This window comes from Sparus aurata, chromosome 11 (genome assembly GCF_900880675.1).
Source record: "Sparus aurata chromosome 11, fSpaAur1.1, whole genome shotgun sequence".
Classification (NCBI taxonomy): Eukaryota; Metazoa; Chordata; class Actinopteri; order Spariformes; family Sparidae; genus Sparus; species Sparus aurata.
The window spans coordinates 14,818,235-14,843,069 of NC_044197.1; the positions used below are offsets into that span (position 1 = coordinate 14,818,235).

The 24,835-nt window shown below is 42.4% G+C and overlaps 1 protein-coding gene across 12 annotated transcripts in view; it reads left to right on the top strand.

Moving 5' to 3' along the window:
• The window catches only part of elavl4 (ELAV like neuron-specific RNA binding protein 4), an 85,090-nt gene that overhangs the window by 18,309 nt on the left and 41,946 nt on the right, over positions 1-24,835 (top strand). For 7 of the 12 annotated variants that reach the window (XM_030433382.1, XM_030433383.1, XM_030433374.1 and 4 more), the window contains 2 exons: positions 18,184-18,270; positions 22,933-23,179. In XM_030433382.1, the coding sequence (XP_030289242.1) occupies positions 18,268-18,270; positions 22,933-23,179 (250 nt within the window). In that variant the 5' untranslated portion in view covers positions 18,184-18,267. Of the gene's footprint in view, positions 1-2,788; positions 3,144-4,087; positions 4,417-4,605; positions 4,732-18,183; positions 18,271-22,932; positions 23,180-24,835 lie in introns of those variants that run through there. The other 5 variants (XM_030433377.1, XM_030433373.1, XM_030433380.1 and 2 more) reach the window with 5 other exon arrangements.

Genomic DNA, 24,835 nt, shown 5'->3' on the forward strand with positions numbered 1-24,835 from the left:
GGCTAGCTGTATCTAACCAGACAGGTGGAGAGGTCAGGGATGGAGTGGAGAGACTCGGGAGCTTTAGTTCACTGCTTCCTTTTTGTCTGCCAGAGCTGGCCTCATCATTTCGATCACTTTTTTCTTCTTCTTACAAGTATTTTTTTCTTTGTTCTTTTGGGAGCTCATTTGTGTACCTACTTGAGTGTCTGGCTGAAATTCACAATTCAGATTTGTTTAAATATATACAGTGTAACTGACTGGTTTGCTGGAGATACAGCTGGGTACATATACGATATGATTATCATGAGACAATATATCCTCTATGATTTTGGATGTTGTTATAGCTTGATATGGCATTTGTGTCATCTTTTCCTGGTGTTTAAGGCTGCAGTGCAGTAAGTAATGCCATTTTCTGAACTTATCAGACTGTGCTACTTGTTCTAATGATTGCCTTTTCTGACGTAGTCATTATATCCATATTAGTGATGCTTATTTATCAGAAATCACAATATGTAGTCATCAATGTTGTTGGCCTATCTGGTCAAAAATGTTGTGATGTTTGATTTTGTCACCCCATCCTTGCATTAATTTTTCAAAAAGATCAACGTTTATATTGTGTATTGCCAATAAATATTGTGATATTATTTTTAAGGTCATATCGCCCAGCTCTAGCTTGAGACCTGAATGTCAGATTGCTGCTGTGCTCAGCTGTTTTGCGGTGACAAAACGTACCATGAATATTTCACAAAGTGTAACTTGCCTGTAGGGCTGCATATAGCACTTAATTTCACAATGGTTTAGCTATCTTTTTTAAAGATTATTATTATTTGATTTCTCACTGAGTATTCAAAATGTCACACAATGGTCCTCATCGGAATTCTTTCAGAACCCAAGGTGACATTGTTAAATTGTTTTGGCTGACCAGCAATCCATGATGCCGGAACCGGATTATGATTGTCTTTTTTTGTGTAATGGTTGACCTAAACAATTAATCAATAATCAAAATAATAAGATTACATTTCTGTTGATCAACTACTTAATTAATCAGCTAATTCTTTAAGCTCAAGGCTACTTGTCAGATTTGTGCATCTACAGATCTTGTTACTAACCAAGACTGTAGTTTTTATTAAAACATTCAATCCAAAAGTCTAACATTAACCAGGATTATCAGATCTATCATACTTAACATTATTACAAATATTCTCTAAACCCTTTTAGTCAGACATTATAGTCACTTGCCAATGTACCATCTAAACCAGAGGCACACGATCTGGAGAGGCAAACCATTCAGTTGGGGCCCCCTTAAAAAAAAGGGAAAAGGGCCCCTAATAGACACTCGTATTGGTACATTTTGAACTAACAACTATAAATCCCTTTGAACCTCCCATAAAGCCACTATACTGTGCACCACTGCTGCCTCAAAACCACTGCTTTATGTGTTGATGATCACTGGCCTTATAATATGGGTTATTTACAATGTGACACTGTTGAAGTTGTTTAGTCGTTAATTTAGGTTTGAATTAGTCTCGTTGTTAATGTTGTCTATATTAAAAAAATAATAACAATTTGAACACTGGACAAAAAAAATTGTTTCGATATTGTGCATTTTCCAGGAGTGTCACAATATTTCTATCATACTGTTGATGAACGTGGATTAGAATGGCCCCCTGAGAATTTTTGCCCCTGGTCCCCAGCAGACCCAGACTCGCCGATGTAAACGGTGTTTGATCCTATATAATGATATGTCTTGGAGTGGTTGGAGCAAAGAAATCCCTTTGAGCTTAATGGAGGTACAGTAGTCACATTATCTCTGCCAGAGCTCACTCAGCTGAAAGCCAGTTGAAACAAACCAGCATGTGAATAAGGGTTGTCTTGCTGACAGCCTCTTACTGCTGCGTTGAACAAAAAGGAAATGGTACAATCATGTGATGGGAGGCTGGTGATGTTTTGATCCCTTGGCAACATGGAGCTATTAGCAGTATAAGAGCATTTATTAAAAAGAGCTCCCTGTATGTATCTACAGCATGAGGTGCTTTAATGTGTGAGACAGCGTGTACGTATGTGTATATTTCCTGTGTGCAAATAGTTGATATGCTTATGTGTGCTGATGAGGGTATGGTGTGGGCCAGCATACGCTTCAGTAGGTGCATTCTGAGTGTGTGTGTGTGTGTGTGTGTGTGTGTGTGTGTGTGTACATTTATAGCTGTGAAGGTACAGCCAAATATTCCTTCCTGCCAGGTAACTGTGTTAAAGAAAGCAAGAGCTCCCTCTTCTTGTCTGCCAGAGACAGGGGCCAGCTGGACAAAATCTACCGGAGTCAGGTTTGCCATTAGGAAGACAGATTTTGCTTCTTCTCTTTTTTATCATTGTAAAACTGAGGTGATAATTACCATATAATACCTATTATAGTAGCATTTTATTAATTTGTTATTACTCGTCTTCCCACTGTTACCTAAGGGGCACACAGTTAACACAATTCTCTAAAGGCTGCTTCATGATAAGCATTTTTTTTGTTTGTGAAAACACTGCGGCAACAATGCAGATAACCTCTTTTTCTCGAGCTCTATGACAAAAGAAGGCGCGTGTATGAAGCTGTGCGTGACGCTGACGCTTCGCAGAATCGTTAACAGGCAGGTGACTAGACAATCATGAGCAGTCGCGGACATATAGTCACCTCACAGCACGACGCTTCCCTCCTCAAGTCGTGGACCACAGCAGCCTGCCTCCTCCACTCGCATCCCTCCAGTGGCCCCGCCCCTTCGGCACCTCCCCGGCCAATGAGAGACGACGCGCGGGGTGACTAGACATTCCCTAAAAGGCTTTATTGATGGGGGGAACGGTGGAAGTGTGTTTTCTAAGAGTCTTCTCCTTTTGAGTGGATTGTCTTTGCTCGCCGAGTTTGTTTATTTTTTGGGGTGTGACGGAGAGTGTCTTCCCCTCTCTCTCTCACTCCCTCTTTCTCTCACGCGGGACACCCACGGGCTCGCTCTGTGTAGTTGTTGTGGCTCCGTGAGATTCACTACACCGCGGTTCATTCATCCTCTCCGGTACGCTGCCGCTATACTTACGTCCCCGACTCTCCTCGATCACTTCGCCGACACCACCGACACACACACACGGTCCGTAACAGCAAGCAGCAGCCTGACACGATAATGGTCATGGTGAGTAGATATTAAAAGGTTCGCTGTGGTTTTTTTGTCTAGTTCCTGTGTTGTGCCTCCATTTCTGCAATCAGTCGAACTTTTATTTGAATTTAACCATATAGCGCGTGCCGCAGCAGGTAGACAGGTAGCGCCGCAGGCTGGTGATTTGGTGTTTTAGCCAACAGTATTCATATTGACGGCCGATGTCTGCGTAACACGTCCCTTTATTTTCATTTTTTTTCTCCGAAGTTAGAATTACTCACAAAGAGTTGTTGGCTGCACATATGTGGACAGGTGTGTGAAAGCAAACTCCCTCCCATTTGTATTTTATTTTGAAAGGATGTAAGAAAAAATAAATACAAAATGATATTCTGACTTCCCTGAAACATCGCAACATCTTTCAGTCAAGTCAGTCCTCTACAGTGTGTGTGTGTGTGTGTGTGTGTGTGTGTGTGTGTGTGTGTGTGTGTTAAAGAGTGTCTGTGCGTAAGTGAGGATAAAATGGTCTGTATACACAGTCATGTAAATGTACAGAGGATTTTAACATGCACCCAGTAATAGCTCATTTATATACACATTGCTGCGCAGGCATCCTATTACCATAGTGCCTGAGGCTGCAATCACTCTCCTAGAGCTCTGCTCCGCGCTGCTCTGCCCGGCTCACTCAAGCACAGACCTCAGCAGCGATTGATTGCTTTGCTGGGATTCAGAGAGCCTTTTCTCTGCCAAACCAGGCTGAGGCTGGCGTGTGCCGATGAGGGCTCAGAGCCAGCCAGAGAGCGAAGGTGTTAACACCGAGGGAGGGGGAGGTGAGGCTGAGGGCTGACGGGCAAGCCAAGAAGCCAATCACAGCCTCGGAGAGTGAGGTGGGGAGGGGGCAGTGGGCGGGCTCTGACCCTCCAGCTGAGCAGGAGACTGGGCGGTGGGGAGGATGGGTGGGGAAGGGAGGGCAGGGCGGTGGGAGGGGAGGGAGTCTTGCTGCAGCCCAGCACTCTCTCATCCAGGCTCCCCATTCTCCTCTCAGCATCTGTGGAAGAAGGCGATGCTTGCTCCGTACGCCTCTAGCATGCTGCTCTCTGCTCGCCGCTAAAGACTCAGGCAGATACGGGAAGAGAGGCAGAGTGAGAAAAATAAAAAGAGACAGTGCCAAAGGCGACTGAGAAAGGAAGAGAGTAAGAGAGAATAGGGGATTTTCCTTTGCTAAGGCACTGCTGTAGCTGTTGTGTGAGGAGGGAGAGAGCGTGAGACATCGGCCGGCGTCTCCCAAATGGAGTGGAATGGGTTTAAGATGGTAAGGAAGAAGGCTACAGGCAGCCTGCCACTATACTCCACTGTACATTGTTAACCATCGTGTCATTTTATGCTGCCTACAGAGGCTCGAGCAGGTTGTAGTTGTAGATTTACTACCACCTGCAGTCAGTATGTATGACTCTTTACGCGCAAGCAATGCAGTGATACTGTTGAACTATTTGTTGTGCAGAATGTGAAGTTCCTTCATACAGCAAAGACAGATACAGCAGGGGGCTGGACTGGGAAGGTTTGTGGGCAGGATGAAAAACGCATGGAGGCAGATGGAGGGACGGAGCCAGATATCATGCTAATAGAGGTAAGGAAGGACTGGGGAGAGGAACGGAGGGAGGGAAGGGTTAAATTGGGGGAACAGCACCCATTTTATGTTGAAGTCAGGGCTGTAGGTGTCCCCCCCTTTTGCTGCCTTTGCACCACTCTGAAATATTTACCTGCGTATAGTACTGCAGCAGAGGTGGAATACACATTGTTAATGCTGAATGCAAGATGGTCGGGAAAACTGGACCTTTGTTGATTTTATATTCATGTATGCAAAGTAGTCCTTTGTCAGTTATATAAGTAGACATGTTATCCGTCATGCTGCTTGTGTACACCGTGCGAGTTTGTGCTGTCCATGTGTTGTGCCAGAGCTGGAGAAAGATGGAGTAGGTGTGTTGGAGTTACACGCATGCCCGGATTACAGTTCATTGTCATGCTGTGCCTCCTCTAAGTTTATACCCATTGTTCATGCGAGTGTGAGTGAATACGCCTGTGTGTTCTTAATTAATCCGTTTGGCTGAGAATGGGTGTGTGTATGAGATATATAAAGAGAAGTTATCTAAGTCATCTGCTCTGCCCAGCTTGCCTGAGACTCACTTTAACTTTGCATACATTTATCCATTCATCCATCACATCTAAGCGACAGGGGGAGGTTGACTAACAAAACTGGAGGCCATATGTTTTCTTTCTGTCGCTTTCACCTGCCATGTACGACAGAGTTTTATTTCATTGGTGCTACTGCGTCACCATTCTGGCAAGGGAGTCAATACCATTATTTTGCATTCTCGATGCGTCCATCTGTTTTTTCAAAATGGTTCTCTTACCATCCACAAAGTGGACTGACTCACTTTTTGCATTTGCATGAAGAACAGTGGAAGCATTATTCATCTGTCGGCGAGTAAATGTTTGATTGTTTGCGTGCTGGCTTCTTTCCATTGGACGCAATCAAAATGCAAATTGAAACGAAGGCAACTCCCCTGTTTGGTGACACTGGCTCGTATGCTGTCTCCCTGGACACTCGCGGCTAGAAGCCCAGTTAGTGTATGTGCATAGATGGAAGGGCATAGCGGAAACACAAGGCTGAGGATATGAGAAGACGAGCGTGAACGCGGAGAAAGATTGTGTGTCGTTTATATTGTATATACAGATAGGGTTAGTATTATCATGTACAGTGGGTAGAAGACATGAAAGGGAGGAGTGACAGAGGGAGTGAAAAAGTCGAATGTTCATCAGTATTGGAGGTATTAGATATGAGTGTGCACCATGAAGCCTCCTGATGGGAACCAGTGGGGGACCTGGGCGAGAGACAGGCCATCGTTCGACACACACACGCACACACTCACTCACACACGCAAACGCACACCGGCTCTATTACCCTCAGGCAGAACACCATGAGCTCCAAGGTTACACATCAATGCTAATAGGGTGGGGTGTGTGAAGAATTTATTAGCTACAGTGCACAAGCTGAGTGTGTGCGCTCAGTGATTTTAATGTAAGTGAAGATCAGAGGAACATAAGATTAGGATGGGTGCTCAGATACGCAGTCATGGCTTGATAGTAGGTCTGAGCAACAATTAAGGCGATTCATAGACATCAAGTATGAAAGCGATGGACGATGGATGTAGAAGTAGCCGGACTATAATACTTCATCAGTGGTTTTGTACGTCTGTGTCATCGGTGCAGTGTGTGTTTGTTGTGTGTATTAGCGACGCGACTGATGTGTGTCGAGATGCAGAGTGACATGGTTAACTAGAGCCTGATTAAACACCAAGCAAACAGACAGTGAGAGAAGGAGAAGTGGTTCAGACGTAGGGACAATTACCTCTTAATCTTCTTCCCCTGCGTCCCTATGCTCAAACATGCACACTCTCAGGTCTGCTGTGGATGGGTGTGTCACATCATATGTAGAGGAAACAAACCTTGAATTGTTTGGTATGGTGTTAGTAGAAATATAAAACTATGCTCAGTATTTTTCAGTTTGCATGATAAAATAATTTGGGTCCAACCTGACACTAAGCACGCAGACATTTGTTAATGTCAAGAACTAAAAATTTAAAATGAAAATGTAACTTTATTGTTTTTATCACATTTAGCTGCTGCAAAATAAACTGCTCTAAAATTCAGATCATAACTCGACCATTTGAGACCTCCTGTGATAAAACAACAGCTAACAGACTAAGGCAGCCCACCCAGACCAGTGCACTGTTGAGATATTCATCACAGAATAACAATATCTGAGCATCCTGTTTTTCACCTCCTTTAAGCTGTTCTCCCGGGCCCAGAGTGCTTGTTTGCTTGTAGAGAGAGTTTTCAAAATGGCATGTGGCTAATTAGATAGTTTGCAATTGTATTACTGAGCAGAAAATGTATATACATTTTGTTAAATAGTACGTACATGTTGTGGGTTTGACCCTGAAAGCATTGTTTCCCAGCATTTATCATAATAATATCTTAGGTAGACTTTCATGAAGATGAAAAAGAGGTAAACACCAGCTGGGTAGAATCTCCTCTCAATCTGTGTGTAGTCATGATTGGTGGTTTAATGTCAAATTGTCATATTATGTGTTTGGTTTCATGTCTTTGCAGTATAGTTCATGTATGTGGTTGTTAATTAATAAGCGTGTGTGTACACATTCAGTAAATGACTAGTTTGTGTGCGTGCACATGTCATACCGTGCCTGTCAACACCTTCGCTGTGGGTACATGGCCAGGCCCAGTCAGGCGTGTATAAAAGGATCATCAGAGCTGAGACACCAGTCAGTTAGCTGTAATTACATGTTTACTGTATTAACTTTGATCCCAGATTGTAACAAGGCTAAGAGTGGGCTTCTTTAGATGGAGGTTATTGTGAGATGTTAGCAAGAGATATTATTACATTAAGGCTGCAACCAACGATTATTTTCAATGTGCATTAATCTATGGTTTTATTTACTCCATTAGTAATTTAGTTTTATAAAATATCAGAAAATTGTGTCAATCAGTGGCTTCCAAAGCCCAATGTGACGTCCGATCACTTCACATCCCAAAAATATTCTATTTACTTTCATCGAGGAGCTAGGAAATACCCACATTTAAGAAGCTGAAAACAGAGAATTATGAGCGTTTTTGCCTCCTAAAGATGTACTCAAACCGATTAATTCATTATCAAAATACTATTTATTATGAATAACTAGTGTTGTTTCGATTCTGATACAAGTATCAGAAATGCAAGTATGTGAGTCTATGCACTGATCCGATACCACATAATTTGGAACTGGTCCCCTGCTACTTTCCAATTAGCTCTGTTAGCTGTGCTTAGCGTTACATACCAGAAATCAGTTCTTCCTTGCTGCTCTAAAAGCCAACACAGGACGGCAACTGCTATTTTTAGAGCAACGAAGAAGAAATTGACTTCACACTTCAACATACCAACAAGATATGTAATGGAGGCATGATATTTTACAGTTTAAAAATAAACTTGTCAAAAATTACATGTGGGCACTGAAACAGTAAACTTCAAAGGGAATTTTAGAAATATAAATTGTCCCCACCATCTTTTTTTAAAATTATAAACTATAAAACCAAAGTTTTCATATTAGTGGATATCCAACAACACTAATACCGATGATATTGGCCAATCAGTATATATTAGTCGGGCACTACCCGTTTATCGTTTCCAGGGTCGGGGGGGGGGGGGGGGCTGGAACCGATTGACCTAACATTTTGCATGTCTTTGGATTCTGGGAGAAAGCCCGGAGTACCTGGAGAGAACGCAAACTGACACTGGGAGAACATTCACAGAAAGGCCCTGCCCAGGCCAGGTCTCTAACCCAGGACCTTCTTGCTGTGGGGCACTTTAAGGGCATCAGGTCCCCCATTGATAAGCAGTTATATTCTCATGCAGAATACTTGCAGATGCAAAATACTAACATGATAAACTCCATCTACACTTGAATAAGGTTTGGTTGACATAAAATAAAATAAAGATTTGTTGTTTTGTGTGACACGACACTACTAAGAGACAAAGCTGAAGAATTTTTCATTTTTGCATTGAAGCTTTGGGTAAGAGGTTTTGCAGTTGCTTTGGCACATTTTGAACATTATGAAGTCTATCAGTATTTTTGTGGTACAGTGTCTGTACGGATATTGCAAAATATTATATTGTCTGTAAATGTCTTTTCCACTTTTCTTTAAACAAAAGCTGGATGGAAGCAGTTAATGAGCCAAAAGCCTGTTTGAATAAGAAGCTGCTGTAACAATCTCTGTCCCAATTAGCACGCTTTGGTTTTTAAATATTCCTTTTGTGTGAAGCCTAAACACACATGAAGACTCACAAAACGGTCACGTTGAAAATTTAATAGGCTTCCACAGCGATTTCCTTCATTTATTTAAAATGTTTTTTTTTCCCCCCTCTCATTTTAAAAAGCTAGAAATCTGAGAGGCATGGTAAGGCATTCTGCTGTGAGGGGAGCAGCATTCACAAATACTAGACCTAATTCCTTTGGCAGCAGCTCAAACTGCTACAGACAGACACATAATCAGCTGGGGAGTGTTAGTGCCTCAGCCCACTAGCAAACACAGGACCGAGCCCTTGTTGTGCATCGCTGCTTTTCAGAATAAATATCCCGATGGAAAATACAGTGGGAGGAAAGAGGTATTCATGTGTATATAGCTCTTTGTTCATAGATACAGAAGGAGAGAGGAACACTGGCTTTCTTAGCTACTTTACTGCTCATTCTTTCTAGAGCCCCCCTCTCTCTCTCTCTCTCTCTCTCTCTCTCTCTCGTTTTTTCTCTTTGCCTTCCTTCCTCCCTCTCTTTCTCTCATCCTCCACTGTACCCTGTGTGTTTTGGTATTCATACAGATGTTTGGATTTGAGTGGCAGTTCCTCCTGAGACTGTGCACAAGTGGCTGACTCGTCTCATCTACATTTTGCATCCCAGGAAAAAAGGGAACAGAAAGCAGTGGAAAGCATCAGCAGGCAGACAAGGCTGTGTGTGTGTGTGTGTGTGTGTGTGTGTGTGCGCCTGTTGTTTGGCTTTGGCAGCTTAACTGGCCCCAGTTCTGTTGCTGTGTGATGTTTAAAGGACATTTCAAGGTCACGCTTTCGACAGGCCCCGCCGCCTCTGACATATTAAACATTTATATTTTTGTGTAGCCGGATGAATTATAGATTGAACATGCAACTGAACATGCTACAAAATGGCACCATTGTGGTTGGTAATAGACACATTAGGGCCTACAAACACAGCATCCCACACGACAGCCTCGAGTCTGCCTTATCTCATCAGTAGCAACACCAACAAAGGGAGAAAAAAGGCTGATCTTGCTCCATGCGATTTGCCACGACACAGGAAAATCCTGTGGCAGGCTGGAGAGGGGATATAGAAGGTCCATCTGCAAGTCAGTTCTGGTCAGTGACTCATAATGATCAGGGCATAAAGATAATAATGCTGTGGCTGACAGACTGCCTCTAAAAGGAAAAGCTATCTCCTCGTGAATTTATTTGAGAAAATGCAGGCAAGGAGGTAGATAATACCTGACTATTCTCTCTTGCGTCGATGGTTTAGTTCGCCTTTTTTTACATAGCACACGTAAAACCAGAGATAGCCAACCAGCTAAACCGGCTGGCAGTTATCAGTCCACAGTGATGGTAATTCTGATAATGACGCTGTTTGTTCCATCAGGAATATAGATTCCCTGTGTGTTCCCTTCCAATCGTCTGGAATGCCGTTCTTTCTATGCAGCATAACGAGATGGAAATGGAGGGAACGTGATATCTGATGCTTATCAAGACTGATAAATGTCAGCAGCGGGCAAAAACCGCACCTGTCAAGTTGATATTGGGAGGCGGAGAGAGAAAAAGTCAGAAAATGGGAACAGTAGAGAGATGAATGCATGCTATCTCATGGTTCCATGGCTCACCAGCACATGCTGTCAGAGTAAAACTCTGTTGCAGAATTTTCTTTGGCAATAAGCCGACACCTTCTATACATTGCCTCCCTGGCAAATGCGCACCGTATAGGAGCAAATCTAGTCTCATGTGGGCATTTTCAATTACTCCGCACTGTACAGCAGTAGGGGGGATTAATCTGCTCGTTGGAATGCACGCCACACCTAATGGTTTAGCTGGTGTGCCGCGGGCCTTGTCTGTTTGCTGTGCTGGTATACATTTAGGCTTTTGTGTCTCAGTCTGCGCTCTTCCTACTGCAGCAGAAGCCATTTCTAAATCGCACCACTCTCACATCAAGTCACAGAATTCTTCACAGAAGATGCGCTCACTATAAATCCTCAAATCAAAGTCCAAATTGATTGTGTAATGACTTGTGCAAAGCAACTTTTAGAGAGTGACTGAAATGGTTTGGCTTTTTCAATGACTGCATTTTCAAAAAGGGAATGTTTACAAGTGCAAAGTTGAGCTAAATATTCAAAGGAAACCAGGCGTGTAACTACACTAAGGACCAAAGATTGGATATTTCATGATGTCGCTCAGAATAGGAAGAAGGTTGCCAGAAGAGATTCGCCAGAGGACATTTTTAGCTTGTCAGCCTATCAGTGGCGTAGTTACCTCCTCTACATCCCCATGTAGTTCTGAGTTATTCATTACCTCCGTCAAACTGTTTACTCATTAAGACAGATGACGGACGGCTGTCCTTTTCCCTCGCAGCTATTTGATTATATGAGCTCCGGTTCAGAGCTAAATCAATAACCAGATTAGCTAAGCACGCGCTACACACACACACACACACAGACACACTGACATACACTCAGCCACACCCTCACACAGTACCTAAGGCTGTGGAATGAATTCTCGAGTACAACGGTTGGTTGGTGTCTATGTGATTTAGCTCTATGGCTTTGCTGCAAGGCAGACACACAACACAGTCGCACACAAACACACACACACTCAGAAGCAGGCTGTGTCTGAGATGCAGCTGATGGGGGAAACAGTGATTAGATTAGGAAGAGCTCTGCCTCTGCTTCTTCTCTCTGCCTTGCTCTCAGTGTAAGTGCTGTGCTGTAGGTTTTGCTCTTATGGTATACCTCCAGGCTGTTTATAGCGTTTTATATACCTGTTCAATAAAGCCAGTATTACCACTTCCATCCTCAAACCAGTTTTAATTAGAACTCCTACTCTGAATTATACAGAGAATGTAGTTCAGTCAGAGGAGTTTACAAGTTTCGTATTCTGTTGCTCGTGGACAATATTCTTAGAGACTCCTTTTGGGACAGTTGCTTTAGCCTGTTATCTTGTTCCTCCAGGCTTTTTTATACATACAACAAGCATGACTTGAGGCCCGAGAAATAAACAGTTGCTATTGCTGAGTTGCTTATTCCTGACCTGATATGTGCAGGTGGCCACAGTGCCGCTGCATAGTTGGGTAGTCGCGTTAATCTGTGTGCATTTCTGCATGTTTGCATGTGTTTGTTTATGTACACACTGGTGTATTTTAGTGTATTTTGCTAAAGATAGGAGACAGGTTCACTAAAATGGCTGGCTGCCTGCACAGGTGCGTGGCCGCATTCACCTGCCAGCTACTTGTGGAGGTGGTGTCCTCGCTCATGACACATGGTGCTGACTCAGATGGATCGGCCTGCCTGCTCTGCCTGCCTCACTGTCTGTTTTATGCGTCCTCTATCCTCCTCTGTCCCAGCCCGGCTAAAAGCAACTTCAGCTCAACTCGGAAATGCACAGGCTACTCCCTGAAATGCAGTCCAGAGTAGTGCATGTTTTTATCACTGCGGTGCTGTAGACTCTGTGTGTCTATGTTTATTCAGAAAATAATCATAGAGAGTAAAGGTAACCAGGTTAGATCTTAAAGTATTCATGGCAAATGAGATTTTTGTGTTCTTAAAATAGGAAGACAAATACATCAAAAGACAAGCCCTAGTGAGAACGATCAACCTTTTATGTCATGTTTAATGACAGGAGTAACGTAGACTTACTGTACACTCTCCTGCTTTGTTTTTACCCCTTTCCTCTTCTTCACAATGTGTCTTTTGTGCTTACTGTTAATACTTACTTAATAGGCTCTACATGTTAGATAGATATCATCTCCACTAAAACCTCTAACCACATTAATGACATTTAATTAGGGATAGAATCCCATGTAGAGGATGAGACGATGATTTAGCTCCTTTAATCCACGAAAAATTGTCCTACTGCAGCTGAGGGCCTCGACAGCGATCACTCCCATCCGTCACACCCAGGGATTACAGCAGGACAGACAGCGATGCACAGCAGAGACATCTTGCTGATTTGACTGAGCTGAGAGCAGAGATGCTGGCTGCTGCAGCAAGAACTGGAACAAAGTCTGGCAAGCTGTTGATGGGGATTTGATGCTGTTCAAGGGAAGACTACGGTTGGGATGAGGCCCTGCACTGACTTGCAGCTAACAATTGGAAAGAGAAATAGGGGTCAGGGGGCATAAAGCAAGGGACTGTCCCTGGCACATGAGTGAATCTAGGGGAGCTGTGATGAGGACCTGAGAGGCCAGGATAGGGCGAGAGCTTAGGGACAGGGACTTGGGCTGACAGGCAAGGCCAGGCCTTCAATTCCAAGGCCCTGTCCCAATGCTCCAGGCTTCAGCCAAACAGCTAGGCAGGTGTCCAGCTGATCTCACACCCCCACAAGGGAGGAACTGCAGAGCACCAGTCACTGGAGCTGCACAAATTGAAGTGTCATCTCCAGAGTCAAGATGCTCACCAATTTTCTGCATGCGTTGGTGCAGAGTTGGGATTCAGCCAGTGGACAAATGGCTCCGGTTCCGCCTACAGTTTGGCTCAGCAAAGGAGACTGTGTGCGTGTGTGTGTGTGTGTGTGTGTGTGTGTGTGTGTGTGTGAGAGAGAGAGAGAGAACGAGAGTAACTACATATGTATGGAGCGCTGCAGGTCCTCAGTCATTGTCCTTGAATGATGTTGTGTCTTTTGGCTGCCCACAATGCGGCATGAAATAGCTTCTCAAGAGAGGTTTTTAGAAAGAAATAATACTAAGTCATAATGATTGCCAAGTAAATGTAGAAGAAGATTCACTTCAGTTACGGACATTTAAATGCAAAAGCTGGCAAAATCTTTGTTGTGCCAGATTGTTTAGCCCTCCAGAAACAAGTGGACCTGAACAGATATTTAACATTTATAAAAAGGAATCTTTGCCAAGACTCATGCTCTAATTGTGTGAAATATAAATCTTGAGAATATTATACAGATCGTGTCTGACATACCCCTAAGCAATAGGTCGTATCCTGTCATCTCCTGAACTCTGACCTAACACAAGTATGTGCCGATTACCCAGGGGCTGTGAGGGAGTGTGTGGGAAAGCTGCATCGATCTCCCTGAAAGACTGAAACATCACAAAAGAGAAAGAAGAAAGGCGGGGGAGAAGTCGAGCCAAAGTTAAATGAAAAATTGCTTACGTACACGTCTTGCGCGTGGTCTGGAACATTTATTATTCTGAGTCACACAGAGAGCAAAGGGGTGGAGGAGGATAGAAGAAGAGAGGAATCCATTTGGTAAAGTAGATGCAGATCGATGAGAGTGGAGGCAGGCAGGCCAGAGTGCAACAGAGGAGGGGTGTGTGTGTGTCGTCGAGTATCCGCGATGTGTCTGCACGCACGCGCATGTCTGTGCTTGCCTGGATGAGGCAACCCAGATTACTTTTCCCTGATTGATCTGGCACAGCATCCGTCTGACCTGCAGGATGTTTCAGAACTCAGCAGATGTTGGTGGAGGTGGAGAAATGTCGAGAGAGAGAGAGAAGACCAGGAAGAAAGAGAGAGGAGAGAGAAAAATAAAAATCAATAGCGCAGAGAGCATTACAGGGAACTCGACTGACCGAGGAGCTGAGGTAGTAAAGTCGTATTAATCTCTTTGTGTCTCAGTCAGTTTGATAGGAACCCCTAATCAGTATCACTAATTCAAATCCAGTTTCACTTTTGGGGACTGAGGAAGAGTTTTAGTGCGAGTTTGGCGGTATCAGCTTATGGTAGCTTGAACTTGTATCAGACAATGAATAAGAATAAAGTGATAATTTTATCAAGCCAAATCCTTTTCTAAAATAAAAAAGAAAATAAGATGCGCAAGGCATAAGGAAATCACAAATAATATCGGAAGCAAGATGGTGAGGCGAAGTCTAACAAGTCAGATGGTTGCATGCTGGCTCCATTTTGTAGCTGCCAGGGAGTGTGTCTATCAGTGGAGAGATCCTGCAGCATACTGTCTACTCTGCAGTCTCTACAGCCTCCATCTATCCTGGCCAAGTCAGGGTAAATTGATTGTCTAAGCACTGGAAGAGAAGGGGGGGGAGGGAAGCCTGTGCCAGGCCAGCGATATAAAGTGGTGGTTTTATGGGGTAAAAGCAGCAGAAGAGTGACGAAGGTGAAAAGGACAGGAATGGAAGAAACTCTTTAGTCATCTTAATTTTAGCTTCAAGCGGAAGTGAAAAAGTGCTGTGGAGAAAGAGGGATTATCTGTGAGCAAAGTGTGGAAGAAAAGACTTCATTCATATCCAGTAAATCGCAAAGAAACTTGTGTTTACCTTTGGTTTTTTTCCGACTGTTAGAGGAAGACAAATGTTTACTCCCCTTCCTCGCTGCAGGCGGATAAGGCTCGTCCTATTTGACTGCAGTACCCAGACACCATTGGCCAGGAGCCCAAGGAGACAGGAAGCACTTTTGTGGCATCAAATATTAATGGCGTTATAGAGTGTATTGATTATATAATAAGTTTTCCCAGCATCTGAGCACCGACTGAAATGTATTCCCTGAATAATTGAAAATGTATCCATGAGCGGTTTTTCATCTCAATGGTGAGCCGATGTAATTGCATTGCACCCTTATTCCAGCGTTATTTGAGATTTTATCAGAGGACACACGTGTGTGTGTGTTCATGTGATGAACGCAAGGACAGTGAGAATATGAAGAAGGATGAAATTGTGTGTGTGTGCCGTGTGTGTGTGCGTGTGTGTGTGTGTGTGTGTGTGTGTGTGCATTACGCCTGAGACTGTGTTTGTTTTATCGAATGGTTGAGCATTGAATCTTGAGCTCTGAGCAGTGTTTTGAAAATGGGACGCAGAGACTTAAACGCACATCTGAGAAATGTAATATTGCTTTTGCCGACATTATGCTCTCTTCCACTATACGTTCAATGTTGAAATGGAGACTCATATGCATTTGCTTGCCGCTTCTCACATTTTTATCACCACATTTTGTACATGCTACGATAACACTGCACTGTCTGCTTGCTGCGACACACCATTTCCCCTCCGCACTGACACAGTGTGTAAAATGACGGCTTTGCAGAATGGGTGAAAAATGCTTCTGATGTTTCACCTCTGCCTAACATTTTTCTTTTTTCAGGGTAGCTTATATTGTCCTTGTAGCTTTATTGTCCTCTGCACTCTTGATGAGATGAATGTTAGTCCACTTTAATGTATTTGGTGGCTGCAATCTGTAGTTCTCCCCAGGGGTGTAGCTATCCCTGGCTCTGGCCACTTTTGGTCCTTTTTAAATGGTTATAAATACACCTCCCTGACTCTGGCACACCTGCATGAGGTTGACCTCAGACAGCCCAATCGCCAGAATAAATGTTGTACATTTCAGCAAACCATGGATATGCTGAAACCTTATATTTCTTTAAGTTGCAAGTTTCAGGTTTCTTGTAACAACGCTGTTCTTCTGGTCTGGTAAGGTTTAAGCACAAAACAGCTTGGTTAAGATGAGGAAAAGATAGGGCGAGGTATCGAACTTTGGCCACCGCCTGAATTATCTTGATACTATTGAGTATCTTGTCATTCGATACTAAAATTCAATTCCAAAAGAGCTAATCTCATCAAGGTCAGTGAGCCAGTAAGAATGCAGCATGCTCGTTGTTCCAAGATCTAATAGTGCTGGTGATTGGCTGTCTCGAGGCTCACCACGTGTGTAGGTAATGTAATCTTTTGTTTCAAACAGATTTCCTAAAATTGGTATCATTAAAAGTTTTATTTAGGAACCTGTACTGAGGTATCCGTATTTTTTTCTTAATGATACCCAGCCCCAGGAGAAGATCATGTTTTGGTTCTGTCACAAAACTGCCATGATCTCTCATCAAAATATCCTGTTTTGTTGCCACAAACATAGCTGAGAAATGTCCCTGCGTCTTGTTTTGAAGTATCCTGTGGTTTCTGGCATGGCAACACATGTTGAGAGTCTCCAACAGCTGAGATGTGAATGTGATATGTCGGATAAATGCTGATATGACATGCACAAATTTGAAGGTTTTTGTGGTTTGTGGAAAAGTAAAATGCAAACATTTTATTCTGGCAACTGGGCTGCATAACACAGCTAAAAGCTTGAAAATGACCATGAATAAGTAATGCTTCTAACTAATTTCTCCTAGTTAGATTTACAAAATAGAAAGTATTTTTTTTTTCATATTTCACACAACCATTATTCAACAGTAACACTTTGGCCCTCATCAGACTAAAACAAAGGTGGCTCAACTTGATCATTTCTATTATAATACCTCCCAAAATATCTCAATATTCACCACTGCCTGTCAGCATGAAGAGACCATATCCCTTGTCCTCTTCTCTACCCTGACCTCTCTGCCCTTCTGTATCTTCTTTTTGCCTTTCAAGCTGACAGTTCACTCTCATTTAGACCGCCATTATGCATTCCTGCCTTAGTTTACAAGACACATTGACAACAGAACATGTACAGACTATCTCTCTCTCCTCCCCCACCTCTGTCTCTCCCTTTCTTTGAAGTATTGGAAGTGTCTTCCCCATTACTCAGCTCTTGCCTTTTCTTCTTCCTCCTCCTCCTCCTCCTCCTCCTCCTCCCATCTGATCCCTCACTCCCTCCCTTCATCTCTCTGAAGGAGTAAATGAAGGCAGAGGTCAGCCCTCCTCTCTTCCTCCTCTCCTGCTAAATTGGCTGCTCGTAGCATCCGTAGATAGCTGCAGGCATTTAAGCCTCCTGCTCTGGAGAGCTAGTGAACAGACTTCCTGCTCATTTGTGGCATTTCTGTCTCTTCAACCACAGGCTTGTTTACCCACAGAGAGCAAGAGGGAAACCCTCATTATAAACTCTGCCAAGGTCATTGCAGTCACCACACCAATCTGCTGGCTTGTACACACACACGCACGCATGCAGTTTTATTCAATCCATTCAAACGACTGAAACAAGTGAAGAAACAATATATTTTATATCTTAGCAATTCATTTTTCAGCATGAAGCAACATTTTTAGAAATTGAATTACATGGTTTTCCTTTTCACTCCAATGTATTTCTCCCCAATGACAAATAACTCATCTCCACCAGTCATACCAACCCGAAAACAAAACTCCTGAGCCACCTGTCTGTTTTTAGTTTGACTGTAAAAAAGTGTAACTGTATTTTTTCTAGTGAGCCGCCATCACCCCAAACCCCCTTTCACTCCCCCAAATCCCACTGCAACCCCTAACCTTGTAAAGTACGTGTATGATGTTGACGGTGGGCTGTGCGTCCCTCCCTCCCTGTGCTCGCTCCATAGGGGTCGACAGAGACACAGTGGCGTCAGGCAGAGCTCCCACAGCTCCAGGGCTGGGCAGAGAAGGGATTGCTGACACAGCCAAAGATGGTAAGGAGACTACTGCTGCCAAATGGATGGCCCAGCCATTTTACACACCCATGAAGTAATATGATCTGATATTGTACTGTGTTTACATAAATACACTGTGGTTGGTGATGCTGCTTACTGAGACGGTTGGAAGTGGAGCAGAGATTGACTGACAGGACAATAGGCAGAAGGCACGAGGGAGGACCAGGAGGTTCCAAGGGTAGAGGACGTTGTACAGAGATGAGTGAAATATTCAGCTGCTGACGTGTACATCCATTTTGTGTATTTGAGGAAGCCGGGAAATATGGTGAAATGTGAAATGCTTCAATAAATATGCACATAATTACGTTTTAGTATTTATACTACATCTGTAAATAAAGCCCGGCTGATGTATAGGTTGGCCAATATTATCGGCTGATATATTGTACGGTATATGTTGTTGATATCTGCAGATAAGAAAACTCTTGAACACAGTAAATAAAAAAAATTATGCTTGGGGTGATTTATAATTATTTCAGGTGATGTTTAACATTCAGTTCTGCTTTTAAGATAATTCATTTTTTGTGTTAAACTGTAAAATGTCCTGCCTCCATTACATATTTTTGTGTTTGATAACTGCATTTGAGGGACAACTGCAACAAAAATGTGTTGATATCAGCCGAAAATATCTTCATTGGAATTTTTTACTCCTTGATATTATTACTGACATCACCCCTAAAAGCTCCCAGTCAGGCTATAGTTACAAATCACTTGTGCCTTTTAGCCTTCATCAGGGTTGCAACCAATGGTAGTTTTTTTTGTCATTAATTATTCTGCCAGTTACATCCACGCTTAAGCAATTAATCAATTTAGTTTATAAAATGTGAAAAATGCTCATCACAATTATCCAGGAGCCCAAAGTGATATCTTCAGATTGGGTTTTGGGCTGTTGTTAGAAAAAAAAAGCAGACTTTTTTTTTTACTATCACGAATGACAGCTAAATATGTGACATTTTAGATTGAAAATAAGTGAAAATATAGATAATCAAAATAGTTATTGATTAATTTTCCTTCATTGACCTTGCACACACACGGAGACAGACTCAACTTTTTGCGACGATAATTTGTATTTCTTATTTCCTCCTTTATCGAGCACTGGAGCACTCTTTAGAAATGAATCTGTCCTTCCAATGCACTTACCTGTAGAGCAACCATAGTTTCAACACTGTTTGAGTCAAGTCACATTGATTTATTATTATTAAGCCATTTTTAACAATGGCCACCAGTTATCTCTCAACTTCTAACAGTAAGCATTTATTCTCAATTCTATCCAACACCATTGCACACGTTTGTTTCCAACATTGTCTACATGTATTGCTTTTAGCTAGAAGCCCAGTGCTGGCCCTGCCTCCTACATCAGAAGAGTAGAATTAAAACTTGCGAGTAAAAGAAGCTGCATCTTGAGGCTGAGAGCTTGAGAGGACTGTGTGTTGTACTAAGTCAACAGGACATGCAGTGAGTTCAGTCCACAGCACTAGGCTCCACAGTGGGAGAGCAGGGGCAGTCAGAGTGTTCACAACCAACAAGAAGTGGACTGCTGAGCAGCACAAATGCTGGTGGGCAGGGACAAGGAGAGGAATATAATTGGCCACTGGGACTCGGCAGGTCCCTGTTAATTAGAGGCAGCCATTTTGGTGTAAAAACTCCTCAGAAAGCGTCCCATGGAGTTGAAAGTCTTTCTGACAGAATGGAGCCCAGCAGGGAATGTAAACAGATTTAATAAGGCCCCCTCCAATCAACACTGTTATGGCTAGATACTATTCTGTCCTTACTCACCGCTCTTACTCCCCCACTCCCCCCCCAACCCGCCCGTCTTGCTCGGTCTGTCTCTGTATCTCTGTTGTGGTAGAATGGTGAGTGAGTAGGAAAGGATACTGTCAAAAGAACAATTTGCATGCAGCTCTCATCTTGAGAGCTTTTAGACATCTCCCTGTCTGTTTGTTTTCTGCTGTGGGCTCGGGCCATTGTTCTCCCTCTCTCTCTCTCTCTCTCTCTCTCTCTCTCTCTCTCTCTCTCTCTCTCTCTCTCTCTCTCTCTCTCTCTCTCTCTCTCTCTTCTCTCTCTCTCTTTCTCTCTCTCTCTCTCTGTCTCAGTATGTGTGTTTGTGTGTGTGCTCTTTCACTCACTGCAGAGTGTGAATGCACAGAAGTGTGTGCACGCATGCGAATGTGTGTGTTTGGAGAATGAGAGGATGGAAACAGATTCAAGACTGACATTTTGTTGGTGCTGCTTCTAAACACTGAGACAGAGGAAAAGAGGAGCACTTAATTATATGAAATACAGGCTTTCTTTAAAGGTCTTCCTACAGTCAGAGAAAAGACACACATAAGTCTCCGTATGTTACTCCATTATATCATTGTATAGTTAATATAGATATTCCCATATTCCAAAACTGTGCAGTATTTAACTTTTCTTAGTCATCCTTTTGAAACTGTTTTGAACCCTCTTAAAATTAACGGCTCTTAGAAAAAAACAATGGTTACCTTACTGAATAGATACAGTATTTTATTGAATATTATGTTGATATTAGTATGAGTATATTGGTGGTGTTTGTTCAGTAACCAAGGAGTTCTTTGTTTGCCTGCTGTTTCATTTATCAATATCTCTGTTCACCACTACACAGAGATAGAGTAGATAAAAGTAAAGTGATTAAAGCCGAGAAGTGCACGCGTTGTAAGGCTAAAGCGGTTTTGAGAACTATTTCTGTACAAACTGGGAAATTTTTAAATTCCACTTTGAGCTATATTATTAGAACACAGGTCCAGTCCTCTGATAATCCAAAAATAGAGCGAAGTACGACTCGTGCGTCGCTCCTCCCTTGCTAAAACCAGCCCCGCTTCCAAGTGCAGCCTGTCTGCGTGTACTTAAGAATGGTTAAAAATAGACCAAGAGCCAAACGGCTGAACAGGGGAGAAGGAGAGATCTGAGTGATGGCTTTAAAAATTTGATTGAATCAGATTAAAGAATATTTGCATCTTAATTTCGACTTCAGCATGTAAGGTCATTAGCGTGCTTGTGCCGCAGTCTGATGGAAACGTGTGAGTTTGTGCTCCGATTGAACAGGGATAGGCCTTTTTTTAAGGGACTTTGCTGTAGTTTACTATGGTCCTTTTATGCAGAATCAGAATCACTATTGGAACTAGCAGTAAAATGACACAATAAACACATACGTACAGTCTGAAACAGAGACCATCATTATTGTAAAGGTGACACAGAAAATTAAAAACAAAGCTAACAAGCAGTCTGTCAGCAGTCAGTTTACAGTCTCTTGCTCAAGAGAGAACATTGCTCACTTTGCCTTTCTAACAGTGCGTCCATCTTTTTCTTTCGGTCTCATTTTTCCACCATTTACTGATTAATTGTTAGTTGTCTCTACTCTTTCTTTGGCGAAACTCCGACACTCCCCTCACACTCACAAATATAGGCAACAAAAGCCATTAATTTCGATCAAACAAATGTTTTTTTATGCAAATGCATGAATAATTTGACTTCACACATTGCTTTCGATGGAGAATAATGTTCACTCAGAATAAGCATTTCTGTTAAATGTGTCAGAGTGCTCCAGTAGAAAAAAGCAAAGCGTGACCAACCTCCCTCCTCCGACGACTTTTGACTCCTTCTTACCTTTTTTCTCAGTTTTTTATTCTCACACTTATACCCAACTCACAGTTCCTGTTTGAACACTTTGATTGTAAGATGCTCTACAAAAACAAAACAGAAATGAAAATGCAAACTTCTCTCTGTCACAGCTGCAGCATCAGCAGTCAGTAAGCAGCCTGAGGGGCTGCCCTCTTTGCTGTCCAGTCAGAGCTGCCCTATACTGTCCTATTGCCGTATATCCTCTCTGTGTCCAATGTTTGGTGTATTTCTCAATATTTACACATGTGTATTGTGTACAGTGTGTTCACTTTATGTTTACTTTGTTATTCCATAGTCCAATCATGTTTTGATTACATGTTAATGCATCGTAATAATGGTGTAAATATAACCTGTCATTCCTAAAGACTGCTATTCAACCATATATTCACACTGCCTCAAAACATGAAAATCAATAACTATTTCATAAATATCTGAAAAATCAGGGTGCTTCATCACATTGATGCAAAATCCTGTAAATACAGAATCGCTGTAAAGCATCCTGTTCACTGGTTTGGAACATTATTTGCAAAAACTTATCCAAATCTGGCAAAAACCTCACTTGGTTTGCTAATTACTTTCCTCCTATTATATATTATATTATTATAGATACATTGTGAAATGTCATTGTTCTATTCTGCAACTATAACGTCTGAATCCTTACAAAGATTAATTGGATTAACTAAGACCAATACAAGGACAAAGCTGGTTTAAACCATTTAAAACATGGTTTTCAGTGTCTATAAATAGGCCTTTAAAAGCCTTTTTAAGTTGATTTGACTTAATGCAACAAAAGTCATGTTTTTTAGAGAAAAAATTTAGAAAATAACCACTTTGACTGTAAGTTATGTGTGCCGTGCTTCATATTCATTGTTCCAAACTGCTGAATACAGCACGGAAGCCTTTGCTAATTAATGCTATCTCTCTCCTCCTTCATCCTTCTTCCTCTCCTCGCCTCTCCTTCTCTCCTCCTCCTCCTCGCCTCCCTTTTTCTTTGCCCTGCTCTAGATCATCAGTAACATGGAGGCTCCAGTGACAAATGGCCCCAGTGGAGGAGGCACCACAGCCAACGGGCCGACCACCAACAGCCGTGGCTGCCCCTCGCCCATGCAGACTGGCCCAACAAATGACGACAGCAAGACCAACCTCATTGTCAACTACCTGCCCCAGAACATGACCCAGGAGGAGTTCCGCAGCCTGTTTGGCAGCATCGGAGAGATCGAGTCCTGTAAGCTGGTTCGCGATAAGATCACAGGTACAGAATGGAGAATGTTGAATGCTCTGCTGGGATATTGCTGTTTTTTTAACACAAAAAAATCAGCTATTCATGATCTAAGGAAATAATCTTCTTAGCCTTGATATCAGTTGAGGTGTATCCAGTGAGTTTTAAAAAGTTTTTCTTTTCAAATCCTCCCTTCCTAAGTGTTGTTTCAATGGCCTTATGATACATGCACTAGTAGAAGTAGGGATGAATAGGGATATAATGTATTATACTGTGTGATGATTTGGTGGTACAGAAGGGAACATTTGCTAAAGTAAAGTGAAAAAGGAAAAAGACAAGGTGAGTTGTGACTGTACTAAGCTCCCTCAGCGCTTGAAAGGATTTTGATGCTTGCTTTCCTTTATGACTGTATATACTGGGCTGATCCTTGAACTTTAAGACTGGACTTCCTGATCGCATAAGCATCCTTTTTTAACAGCACAATACTGTAGCCTCAGTTGTAAATTCTGAACATATCACCTACTTCAAGACTGTTGGTAATCCCTATCCTAGTATAATTTTTTCACCTGCCAAACCATTTGCATATGAGCTGTTTAGCGACAAATATACATAGCCTTTGTTCTTTTTTCAATTAAGTACATCTTACATGTGCAAATGTACACATTCTGCTTTATTTATGTTTTTCACACGTCCTAACCAGGATTATTTTTGCATATATAGTCTAATAACAGAAAATTATAAGAATTATGGGTGTGACAGATGGACATGACGGCTCTAAATTGGGTGTTGACAAGAATTAAATATGATGTGAATAGGTCACATTTGTATACACTAGGCTTGCCCTGGTAGTCAGTGTGACTAGTGTTACACAGTGTTCCGGCCTTGACCCTGATTACCTTATTTGCTCGCTGCCACCACAGTCATTTAGCTTTTTATTGCAGCTAAGTTGCAGCTAAGTTGCAGCAAAGTAGCAGGAGTCACATTTCACTTATAACATGACAAGACTAAGGAGAGTCTACCAACAAGATGATGGCAGAGGATGTTTTGTTAAAGCAAAAAACGAGGGAACTGCAAAATTTGGGGTTTAAACCCTCTGCAAATGGAAATCTGATAATTTTAATGAGGGAAAATTAGTTAGTTACCTTGCTGAGAAGATGGAGGTGTGCAGTCTGTATCCTGCAGCTCCTCATCTAACAGCTCCTTGTTCTATTACTCCCGCAGACTGTATGAAACTACTCCTTGATATATTTGAAACTGACCTGCTGTCAAAAAAATGCTGAATAATCATTGTTTTGCCCTGTAGACGGCTAGCGACAGGTGAACTCACTCAACAAATTACATTTCCAGTGTCTAGCATAAAAAAAATTCAACTAGTGTTTCACCAGTTAAATGATTTTAATGTGAAGCTGCAGCAGTAGGAAAATGTTAAGTTTGCATTAGCAGTAAATTAAACGACTCCAAAGACAGTGAGCATTCGTTACTGTAAAAAGTCTGGTGTAAATGGTTACAGCGGTTTTGTCACAAGTTTTTTAGCCGGTGGGAAAATGTCATCACCGCGGCAACCCTAGTGTACACAAGCCCGCAGTCCGACATCATTTCAGACAATTCAAGTGTTTAAGAGGAGTCATTGTATGCGCTGTCTTCCAGAGGAAGAAATCCATCTCTGCCCTCTGGGTGTGTGTTCAAGCG